At 37.9% G+C, this 12,442-nt stretch overlaps 1 protein-coding gene across 1 annotated transcript in view; it reads left to right on the forward strand.

The window, feature by feature from the left end:
* Nucleotides 1–12,221, forward strand: part of DYNLT5 (dynein light chain Tctex-type family member 5) — a 29,517-nt gene extending 17,296 nt beyond the window's left edge. Inside the window, exons 3-5 of the mRNA XM_079930554.1 lie at nt 5,530–5,621; nt 10,127–10,251; nt 11,315–12,221. Coding sequence (XP_079786680.1) covers nt 5,530–5,621; nt 10,127–10,251; nt 11,315–11,518 — 421 coding nt within the window. The 3' untranslated portion in view covers nt 11,519–12,221. The remainder of the gene's footprint in view (nt 1–5,529; nt 5,622–10,126; nt 10,252–11,314) is intronic.
* The last annotated feature ends 221 nt before the right edge of the window (nt 12,222–12,442 follow it).

Genomic DNA, 12,442 nt, shown 5'->3' on the forward strand with positions numbered 1-12,442 from the left:
GAACTGTGCATTCATCCAGGAGCTGCAACAGAAGTTTCATCAGCTGCTCTTGACCTTAACCTCACCTTCTCTTGAATAAAGAGATCCAACAGTGGGCTTCAGACACTAACTCTGACTTTCTATTCACCCGCTCAAATTTGTTCTACTTTGTCAGTCACATTTCCTGGATTATCTTCAATCGCTTCAGAGCTAGACTTTTCACAGGTTGCATGGTTCATTCTTTGGCCTTCAGAATCATTCCTACTCTTAAAAATGTATCCCAAAAGAACATATATCATGTCATTTTCTCTCCTCTTTCATTTTTGAAAACATATCTTGACTTTTGTTTCCATTACAACCTTTCTCTTACTTGTAAGATGGGACCCATAATGTGAATAAAATATCTTAAAACTATGTAAAAATCCGGCAATACTGCTATAAAACTAAATGGCTACACACAACTAAATTACCTTAACAGACAGCTTGTACCTTCCACTGATGGGGGAAGAGTTGGTACGCTTTTGATCTTAAGCATAATAGTCGTAAAAATGTCCATAGACATTTTGAGGTGGAAAGTTCCCAAGTGAGGGTTTTTTTGCGGTACGCGGGCCTCTCACTGCTGTGGCCTCTCCCGCCGCGGAGCACAGGCTCCGGACGCGCAGGCCCAGAGGCCATAGCCCACGGGCCCAGCCGCTCCGCGGCACGTGGGATCCTCCCGGACCGGGGCACGAACCCGCGTCCCCGCATCGGCAGGCAGACTCCCACCACTGCGCCACCAGGGAAGCCCCCAAGTGAGTTTTGATGCATATTTTGTTTTCTACATCTTGTGTCTCCAGCACAGGAAGTCTTATTTTCCTTTGTATTCCCAGTACTTCCCACTTTGCCTGCCACATGGTGGGCAATAAATAGCTGTTGAAAGAATGAAGCAAAAAGAAAAGAACAAATGTACAAATTTATACCCTGAAGCCTTCTTTTTCTCTGTGCTCTCTGAAATAACCCCACTGGGAGGCAGCACGTGACTTTAATAACAGATTTTTAAAAATAAGAGAGGGTCATGCTTAAATGATTCCATTCAAAATACGGTAGTTCCAGGCATTTCACAGTTACAAATCGAAGAAAGAGGTGATAGTGTGACCTTCTTAAGCTGCTAAATGAATGGCTTCAAGGCTAGCTATCTATTCAAACATTATCTCTTACTGCAGCTTAAAACATCTAAGGCATAATGGCAGTGAAAATGTCTGGAAATGAATTCTTAATAATAATTAGATGGTATTATGGCTGGTGAGATTTAATTGACATTATTGTTTCTATCTCCAACCATCATGACAATAAGACATGCCTTGTACTTATTCTGTGTAATTCAAGGAATGGTCAGCATGCAAATGTGTAAGATGTTTTCAGGAAAACTGAATTTCATGAAAAATAAACATATTCCAACTCCCTAGCTAATTTTTTTGGCTCTTTTCTGCATAATCATAACACAGGCTGTTGGGTTAGCATGGGACACAATGTAAGAGAGTTACTTTTGTTATTGTGTACCAATTTCATGCAGCTATTTCCACAACCAGGCTAATTTCAAGTCTGTCCTGAGCAATGGTACATGTGATTCCAAGTATTAATGGAAATTTTTATTGGTTACAAATTGTTACTCTTCTCTCTAGAATAGTATTAGTTCATTTGTTCACTGTTTTCACCAGCAGTTTACACCAGACTTTCAGTTTTCCTGCTTTTACTTTTAAACGACCTTCCTGCCTAAAACTTTACAACTCCTTTGGGCACATTTTGCCAGTTGAAATCCTTTTCTTCCATAAATGCCAACAAGCTGATGAAACACATAGACAGCAAGAACATTTTTCACATTTAAAAAAATCAACTACAGCCTTCCATTCGCAGTGAGATCATGTATCTAAGAAGGATTATTATTATAAACTAGGGAAGGCCTGGTCATAGGCAACAGAAACTCATCCACGTGTAATGTGAAATATACCCAATAAATTTGTTGTGCTGTGAATACAGCATTGGTAATTAAAATTATAAATTTGTTCTTTGAAGCATCTCACATTTTTATCTTTAAAAATTTCAAAGGGCTTGAATAAAGCTGTTTATCAATAGAAAATATGTACATGTTTTTCTAAGTCCGTATTCTGAACTGACATTGGTAATTGCAAGCATTTATAATATTTTATGTCTTCTTTTTGTCTTTTTTCATGCAATATATATTGTATTTTTTCTGTTCAACTTATTCTCTTTTCTCTCTCCCTTCTTCCGAGGCATCTCATTCTAATATAGGAACTATCAGATATCAGTTTCAAAAAATACCATAAATAGGGTTTTTAAAAAAGTAAAATTTTTCTATAACTTACATGAAATTATAGTCTTGGTTGATACATGGTCAGATTTCCAAAGCACAGAAATCAATAGACTAACCAAATATTTTCCTTCTGCATGATAAGGGAAGCCAGGTTAATATATCTGAAATATCTGAAATCTCACTCCCCAAAGCCCCGTCTCTTCCACAAAATTAACTCCAAGTTTTGTGCTCTATTACTTGCAGCATCCCACTTCCAAACTCTGTATCAGTTAAAATTTGTATCAGTTATATCTAATGCTTCTTATAAAAATCTTTTTATAAAAAATAAAACCAGTGGCTTAAACAAAATAGAAATATATTTTCTCTTACATAAAAGAAGTCTAGAAGGACTAGTCTTCTAGCTTCTGATCTACAATCCATAACGTCATCTCAAGATCCAAGATAGCTGCTGAGCTCTTGCCATCATACCCACGGTCCAGTCATGAGCAGGCCCCTGCTGGTTGACTTAGTTGGTTGAATTAATTCTCTCAGAATTTTCACCCATAACTTCCACTTACATGTTATTGGCTCATAAGCCACATGGCCCCAGTAGCACTAAAGAGTCCAAGCATTTGTCTTCAAGTTGGAGAGAAATATTCCCACAAACTTCTGGTACTGCTACCAAGGAAGAAGAGAACAACACTGTAAAGCAAATGAGTCCCTGCCACAATGGTCATTATAGTTTTCTTTATAATGATGGAATATTGAAAACAACCTAAATGGCCTATTTAACTAAAATGCAGTATGTTCATAAATTAAATACTGTCTTGATATTTAAAACATGGATGCAGATTACTATTTATTGACATAGTTATCTGCTATATATTTCTGAGTGAAAAAAAAACAGCGTCTATAATAGATCCCATATGTAAAATCATGTCTGAAAAGTTTTTTTAACATTAAGAGTGGTTAGATAATCACTGAGGTTAGTACTTTTTTGTGTAACTTTACTTTGTTCTTTATACTTTCCTGTACACTTCGAAATTTTTACAATGAGCATACACGGTTTACAGATTGCTGTAGAAATAAAAAGGCACTGTACGAAATCACCTTCAGTATTTAAAAAAAAAAAGTCAGTCTAAAAAACTTTCTATTTGCACAGCAATCTTCATCCAATAGGGTTTTGAAGCTGCCCTTATGACAGTTACCAATATCATACTGATAATATTACAAACTGCACTGGATATCATTTTTTTTAGTAACATGGCAATAACAAAGCAATAGTATCCAAAGCAAAAAATCATTACTTGCTTTTTTGTGTTAGACTTCTAACTCTGCTAATTTGAGTTTTATACAAACTCTACTTCTCCTTCTATGAGTTTTTAATATGGCATTTAGAAGAAAAGAAATAGGGTTTTATTAACATCTTCTTATGTTTGTGCAAGTAACTTTTAATTGCAGCAATTAATTATTTCAGGTAGTCATTGCCCCTATTTCCATTCTATCAGATATGATCATATATGAAACTTTGTTACAGAGGTAAATAGAGTATTTGAAATCTAAGTCTGCCTTTCGTATGTGTATGCAGTTAAGCACTTTGTCAGTTCCCTTTATCGCTGAAATGGGCAGAATAATGACTCTTTTACTTCCTTAAAGGGGGTATTTTAAAGATAAAATGAGACAATTGATGGAAAATATTTTGCAGAAAAAAAGTAGCATATACAATATTGGGGCAGCCTGGCTTATCTTAAAATCAAGGGGCTTATGCAACATTGGTTTTTCTAAGCAGAAGCTACCATCTTTGGCGCTGCTCACAACACCTGCAGCCAACGTGGCTAAATAGGTTGGTTGCTACTTCAAAGGGCAGCAGAAAATTGAGGAAAGCAGGTGTTATAAGAATGGAGACTAACTCACTAATCCGGAAATCCATTGTGGAAAAGCAGCCGTCATGTCTTACATCACTTTCTTGGGCTGGGTGGGTAAACCTTAATTTATTGTTTAAATTGTATTAAATGATTTTTAAAATATAATATCCGTGATTTTCTTAAAATAGCAATTTGCAGGAAGCTCACTAACTCCCAACAGCTCAGAACTAAGTATTTAAAACTCCTTGCAGAGAGAAAAAAAGTCCCCAAAGATTAAGAACAAATATCTCATTCTCATTTAATTAAAGCAAAAACTTAGCCTGCTTATAAAAGTAATCACTCTGAAAACACACACACACACGCACACACGCACACACACACTGTTATATCATCTGTTCTTTGAAATGATATCTGTCTTAACCTCCGTTTCACAGGTGGAGAGAACTGGGGTAGAGATCTGAGACTGCCATTAGTGACAGCTGAATTTTCTCTGATTAAGTAGTGCTGGAGGGACTTTAGGGGTTACTCTTCATTTGAGTCTCCTGTTCAGCACCTGGATAAGCTTATATTGCCTTGGTAACCAAGCCAAAACCCTTTCTTAATGTTGAAAAGGGTGATTGATGCTTATTGATTACTACAGTTTGGGTGAATTGCGGTTTCTCTCATCATGTAGATGAGTTTCTCATTTTTCTTTTTTCTACTAAAGGGATTTTGTGAGGTACATTTAATAGTAAACTCCTTATAATCCCCCATGTATGTAAAGAGCTTGTTGCCCAAAATTTTAAGCTTCCTCGCGTAATCCCCAGTCCCTTTTGTGAGTTCTGTCCACTTTGAGGAGAGACTTTTGCACCTGCAGTAGAGATGCAATTGACAATAGCTTTTGAAACGTGTACAGTCGGCCCTCGGTATCTGCTGAGCATTGGTTCCGGGAGCCCCCCATGGACACCAAAAGCAGTGGATGCTCAAGTCCCTTATATAAAATGGCGCAGTACAGTTGGTCCTCCATACCCATGGGTTCCACATCCGCGGATTTAACCAACTGAAATACGTGACTGGGTGAATCCCTGGATGCGAAGGGCTGACTGTACATACTCCATTAGCCCACAGATGGAACAACACATGAATACTTTCGTGATAATCAAATGCCCCAGGCACTTCACTGGGCTTCAACCACTATATTGAGACCTGCTCCAAGTGACTTCTCTACACTGGTAATATTTCCATCTCTAAAATGTTTTAGACTTTAAATGTATTACCAGGATATTTACAGGGGACTTGCTTGAAATATTTTTAGAGAAAACATAAAACTTCTGTCACATCTTTGCTAAGAGCAACATGGTGTTTTGCTATTATTGTTATAGTAACTGTTGAAATTTGTTTTCGCCTTGCTTTTAGCTCTCTGAGTACAGTGTCTTATATGGATGAACCTAGCCAACATGAAGATGCCTCTCACCTCGCAGTTCAGATGGAAAACACCTACCAACTGGGTGTGTTATTTTATCACTCCATCCTATTTAAGACTTCTAATTTTATGGGTGATATTTACTTAAAATAATATCTGATAACCTGGCATTGTCTTCAATGCTAGCACAATATAAGGGATCTTAATTAATTGGGTGATTTGGTATTGCTTTAATTTCTTCCTCTGCAAAGTGGGACCAGTGTCCATTGCCTACTTTTCTTTATCAGTATTTTCTAAATACCAAGCAAGTCACTAGGCGGCACTGAGGTGTAGTTGTATTACTGAATTAAGGAGTTCACTGGGTATTTCTTGTGGAGTTTTTTATATCTACTTGAGTTAAATGAAAGAGATATGCATTATAGTTTTATCAAACAAAACCAACCAAGGTTGCTGATGGGTGGAGAAAAAAGCCTTAAGACAAAGGCAAATGATTCCTGGTCCCCTGTTGACAGAGATGTTTATCTTTTCCCGCAGAGGTTTTGGGTCTTTGAAAACAAAAATCTTTGCACCTGCCCCTATACTCCAGGTGGAGTCCACAGTGACTATCATTCCCCATTCACATTTCTTCATAGAACTACTTACTTTCTCTAAATGAGTACCTTCTCACTATTATCTGAATCCATATATAATTACTGCTGTATAGAAATTCCGCAGAGACTTACCAGTGACCAAAGGAAGACTCCATGGGCCAGAGTGGTTTCATCTGTGGTCAGTTAACCTCAGGAGAATTATAGACCATCAGCACATCCCATTAGGCCTTCTAGCCAGTTTTCTACAGTAATCCCCAAGACGACATGGAGTATAAGGCTCCATAATTAGCCTGTCTACTGGTATTTTCACAGTGCCTATGGTAGACAACTAATATTCCTGCCAACCAAGATACATTTATACTCCTTCTGGTAGCCTGACCCAGTTTCCTTTGGGGGAGCCCGACCACTGCCATCGTTATCACTTTTGGTCCATAGCATCCTCCTGAAGCTGACACTGGCTTCAGAGATGTAACGGTGACTGATTTGGGGATTTGGTCAAGGCCATCAAAGCCTTTGAGGTTCAATTCAGAAAATGTTGTTTGGGCTGTTGAAGAAGCAGTTCATATCCTGAAACTGGAAAGAATAAGGGCTTATGGCAGCTTTGGCCATCTTGCCCTCACATGAAGCCTGAGACCACGTCCTACATCCAGCTGTGTACTCTTAGACTTTTCAGTTAGGCAAAGTAAGTTTGGGTCAGGTCTTCCTGTAACTAAAAGAGCTTTGCCATTCGGTGCCTATGACTCTGGGCTCTGCATGCTAGAAGGCTTTGAATCTGATTTTCACAAGATAAAGCATTTGAAATATGAAGCCCTGTGTTTCTTCTTCAAAACAATCTATTTTAATAACATTTCTCCAAATAAACTAAACTGTCTAATCAGTTTTAGAAGTACTGAGTGTTGAAGCAAGTTAGAAAAGGAATTTTAGAAATAGCTTAGTATAAAGTATTTTCCATATTTTCTTTCAGAAAGTCATGTGAATTATTCTTTTGTGATTAAAGTCTTTTATACATGACAATCCATTTTTAAAGCATCTAACTAGCTATTTTGTTAATAATCAAAAATGTATTTCCACTTCCACTTGTTTCTGGGTTTATTTTGCATCTGAAAGAAGGTAGTCTGTGGGCCTTTGGCAAAGATTTTCTCCTATCTGTACAATGAATACTGACCAGAAGAGTGAGGAAAAACTCAATCACCACTATCACTGTGTTTACTTTTTCACATGCATCATGTAAACACATCTTAAATGTTTAGCATGTTTGTCCTCCCTTTATCTAAGTAATTACAGCCACCAAGAATGAGATAAATCATAATTTTTAAAAAGGGGGAATGGAAGAATGAAAACATATTTCTTATAATAAAAGCCACTTACCTCTTCCCATTAATTAATTACTGAAACATGAGTACAGAAGAAAATACGAGCTGTAGGGTCCAATGTATATGAATCTGAACACTCATTTTGCCTATTCCTAAATAAATGATGTTTGAGCAAGGGATTCAGCATCCTTGAATCTCAAGTTTCTTCATCTGCAAGTAGGGATAATAGTCCACACATCTAGGGATACTGTGAGAACTAAATGAACTATTGTATTTAAATTGCTTCCCCATTCAATATGTTATTGCTTCTCAAACTGACTGACTCTAGGTCTTCACCTTAGATCACTAAGAAGAAAAGCCTTCTATGACATCCAACATAATTTCCTATTAAGTATGGAATGAGTTCTCCACAGGACTTTTTCTGGAGCAATGACTATAGAGGTACCTGATTTTTTAAAAACACTGTGAGCACCACGTCACACAAGGGCTATAGGGGGCCATCTCTGCTGGCACATCGAGACAGTCCACCTGAAGCCAATTATTGAAAAATAGAATCTAAAGACAGAGAGAGAGACATCGTTTGAACTCAACTCTCGTGAGATGAGCAGGCCCTGTCACCAGAGGCTTTGTTGGACAGAGTCTGCCAGTCTCTCAGTGCTGACTTTGCTCCACCCTACAGGGTCCTTCCCGCCTGTGGAGGCCTCACTACATCCCTCCTTTACACTGTTGCCCATCTTGCTGCCTTCTCAGCAAGAGCAATCCCTGTCTCTCTGCTCAGAATAAGGTAGCAACAATAACAGCTACAACACTCTTAATAACAAAGCTCTAATGAGTGGCTTTTTTGTGTGGCAGGCACTGTTCTGAGCATTTTAAATACTTCGTCTCATTTAATCCCAACAAAAAACAATATGTGATCATTCTTATCACTATTCCTTTTTGGGAAGCTAAGACACAGATATATTAAATAACCAAATTTTTATCTATTCTCTCTTAAATCTATTTTTATGGACAAGTTTCTCTTTCTTTTTTTTTTTTCCATCCTGATACTTCTTCAGATCTTTGCTTTTTGACTTCTAAAGACATTTTTTCCTCCTAAAGAAAAACATTTGCTCTAAAGAAAAAGAAATGAAAAAAAGCATTCACATTAGTTGATTCTGAAAGCTTCAGGAGCTTATTTTGGAAGTCAACTGCTGAATATTGACTCTCTCTCTTTGCCTCTCAGCATCCCAGCCTGAGTAAGGCAATAGATAATTCTGGCTGTATAGGGCCAAGGTCACAAAGAAGTGAGAAAAGAAAAGTTTACTACCATATTTAAAATTCTTTTCAGAATAGAATCTTGTTAATGAGATTAAAAAGACAAACCTGAGCAAAGTGCAGAAAGGGCATTGGTGCAGCTGGACAGTGGGAGCTACTAGAAACTGAGACTCAGGTGCCCCCAGGATTCCATCTTTCCAGCCCTAAACTGTGTGAGGCTCCCTCTCTCACCGTGGCGTGGCTGCCTTCCCACTATGAGAAACAGCCTCCAGCAGTTCCTGAGAGTCACGTGTCATAACTTTTAACACCAAAAAGGGACTGACTTTTTTTTCTTTTCCTAGCTCCAATTTAAAATAAAAATTCCAAGAAAGGACTCTAATTGACCTGGCTTGGGGCAAGTCCATCAAGGGCCAATCAACCATGATCTGGACTTGGGCTCAAAGAAAATGATGGTAGAACCTAAAGAACCACATGGTTAGAGTGGGAAGAGGACCAGTTCCTTCCATTTGGGAGATGCTGTTCCCAAATCACAGGGAGGAGTACTAAGCGTAGGTGGACAAACATATGCACTGAAGGAATTTACTATTTTCTGAAGGGAACAATGCCTACGGTCGCTATAATACCTGGCCGAATTAAGTTCCGTGTGAATGATACAGGTCAAGTTAAGGTAAATGCCATACGAGAGCTTGGTAGGAGGGAGTGAAAAAGAGAGGTACCAATCTAAAGGACATAGTCTATTTAATTTAGTCCAAGCTGTTAGTATCATTTTTTAATTTCTTAAGTAGGAAGGGAGGAACCACTCTCAAATTTAGCCTCAGTTCACTAGCGTATGCAAGTGGAAATCTTCTAAAACATCCACAGGATGGTGACACAGTAGGTGTCTGGGGGCTTGCCTACTGGGGCTGGTGCCCTAGCTCTGACCCTATGAAGCAAGAGCAACCAGGACCAACCCTTCATAGGTTTATAACTGCTTGTCGTTCTCCTGTAGAACAGAGATTCCTGCTGACTCAATACCGGGGTTAATTTTCATACTCGTAGCAGATGTCTCTGTTTTACTTGTCCACATTCATTCCCCAGGCTGATTTAAATTTAATTGAACAATTCATGTGTAATCATCAAAATAAAAATACTATTAACTGAGCCCCAGGAGGCTGACCTAACTCAACTCTAGGCACGGGCTGTCACCTTCTGGTTAAGTTCAGCCGTAGGGAAACTTCAGCAGGAAGAGAGAGTGTGAACCCTTGCCTTTGGGCTCATCTTGGGCTGTTTGCATCTATCAACAGAAGGACATAAGCTACTCTTAAGGGAGCCCTCTCCACATGGCTCTTCTGGGATCTAGTTCCCTTCTCAGACCCCTCTTTCAATAAAGCTATGGGGTGGATGGATATGATTTGAAATTACTTCTTTGAAAGAAATTCCATCTGTATTTTCAGGTCCTACCAAACATTTTCCTGTTGTCATTGTCAATCATATTCTGAAAGATGTGTTAACTAACTACCTACAAGAAGAAAAATATGAACCAGAGCTCTGTAGACAGATGACTAAAACGATTTCTGAGGTATGCGTATGATTTCCCAAAGTGTTAACTATGATGAGAATATTTGTTGAAAGCACAACCCCCTACTTTTTGATGAAGGCAATTAATTTGCAGTAGCAGTAAAACTGCTTATTTTTATTTTATAAAAGTATTTATTAGGTCATATTCTATGTGTGTCTGTGTGTGTGTAAAAAGCCTTTGTCTAATACAATTATTATGTGCATCCCTTGCATGTATTCTGTTTAAGAAATATATAAAACTGCCCCATTTATTAAAAAATTTTTATTGTAGAAAATACACTTTAATAATCATTTTTTCTTCCCCAAGTCACCTTCTTTGTATGCCATCAAATGCAAACATTGTGGCCTTTAAATACCTTTCTATTTTTATCAAGTAAAATGCTGGCACTCCATCAGGTTTTCTCTACTTTCTTTTTCATTACAAACTCTCTAATAAGCATTCACGATTAGTCATATTACAGGAGACTCCAGCTGTATGGTCCCTTAATTAGACATGAACAAGAGGGTATAACTCAAATGCCAACATTCTTTGAAGGGAAGCCATCTCAACATAGATTTTCAAAGAGTGTAATAAATCCATTAAACTCTATTCTCTGGATTATCATTTTTCCATGTGCCTTAGAAAACGTAGATTTCTTGCTTGGGCTATCATTTTGTCCCTAAATGTCCTGTCTTGTGAGGCCAGTGCTTGAAGGAAATTATAGCTACCATTCTACAACAGTTAAAAGGATCCAAGGGCTTCCCTGGTGGCGCAGTGGTTGAGTGTCCGCCTGCCGATGTAGGGGACACGGGTTCGTGCCCCGGTCTGGGAAGATCCCACATGCCGTGGAGCGGCTGGGCCCGTGAGCCATGGCCGCTGAGCCTGCGCGTCTGGAGCCTGTGCTCCGCAAGGGGAGAGGCCACAACAGTGAGAGGCCCGCGTACCACGAAAAAAAAAAAAAAAAGGATCCAAAATGTATCATGCTGTTGTCTTCAGTTAAATCCACTATATTTATGAGGAAAATTAAGACTCTTACATTTCAATGTGACTAAGTGAGGATGTTTTCTTTGCTTTTAATTTCTAGATTATTAAAGCCCAGATCAAGGACTTGATGATTCCACGATATAAGCTAATTGTGATGGTTCACATTGGACAACTGACTGGCCAGAGCATACTGATTGGAAGCAGATGCCTCTGGGATCCTAAAAATGATACCTTTGCATCTTACATTTTCAGAAATTCTTCTCTGTTTGCTCTTGCAAATGTCTACACAGTTTACTTTGAGTGACTGAAAACAAGAAATCTAGTTCATACTTTTTAAATCAAGAAATAGGCTGTATCTTTGTACACAAGTTTCATTGCCCAGACGTTTGAGAAAGACACAACACTAATATTTCAAACAATTGGAAGTTTGGGGACTTTTTCATACTCTTGTAAGTATGAAAGAGTATACTTACTCTTTGGGGGAGAGAAGGTGGCACAAGAAAGAATCTTTTTTATCCAAAGAAGGAACTAAGTCTTGGTTCTGCTGGATTGTTTTTTCATAGACATAGATTCTTATTAAATATTGCCTTGGGTACTAATTATTTTAATTACACTTTAATTAGAGAGTTAGAATTCCCTGCATTATTTTTTTAATGAAGAGAAGTCTTAAAAAATATGGCTATATACCCTGCCCAATAAATGATGGTAGCATATTCAATGTGGTATACACAAATGATCAATGGTACTCTGTCTCAGTGCTGTGTATAAAAGAATACTGGTTTTCATTTTGTATTTAATAAGTTAAGCAGCATTCATTAACTGCAATTATTGTTATATGTACCTGACAGTTGAAACTGCTAATGTAGAATTAATGATTTCATAACAATTATCGTAGTCCCACAGGACTGCTAGCTAAAACTAGAAGCTCTTGTGGGTTGCCTGCACTTTACAAAATTGTGGGAGAACCAAATATTAGTTCTTCAATAATGGAAGCAACAAAATAAAAATAGGCTTTTTAGGGCACTGAAGTAGAGGTTGTGATATTAAATATACATGATGCTTAATAGTAAGTGTATCTTTAACATAAAATCGTGTATTGGAAAGAGACACTGCTTTTAAATATACACTGCCTGATACACCTTTCAATAGGTTTCCTAGGCTAACAGACTTTTACACAAAATATATAGCTGGCAGCTTAACAGATAAAACGTGTATTTACTATTTTGTT

Source organism: Stenella coeruleoalba (assembly GCF_951394435.1).
Source record: "Stenella coeruleoalba genome assembly, chromosome: 1".
Classification (NCBI taxonomy): Eukaryota; Metazoa; Chordata; class Mammalia; order Artiodactyla; family Delphinidae; genus Stenella; species Stenella coeruleoalba.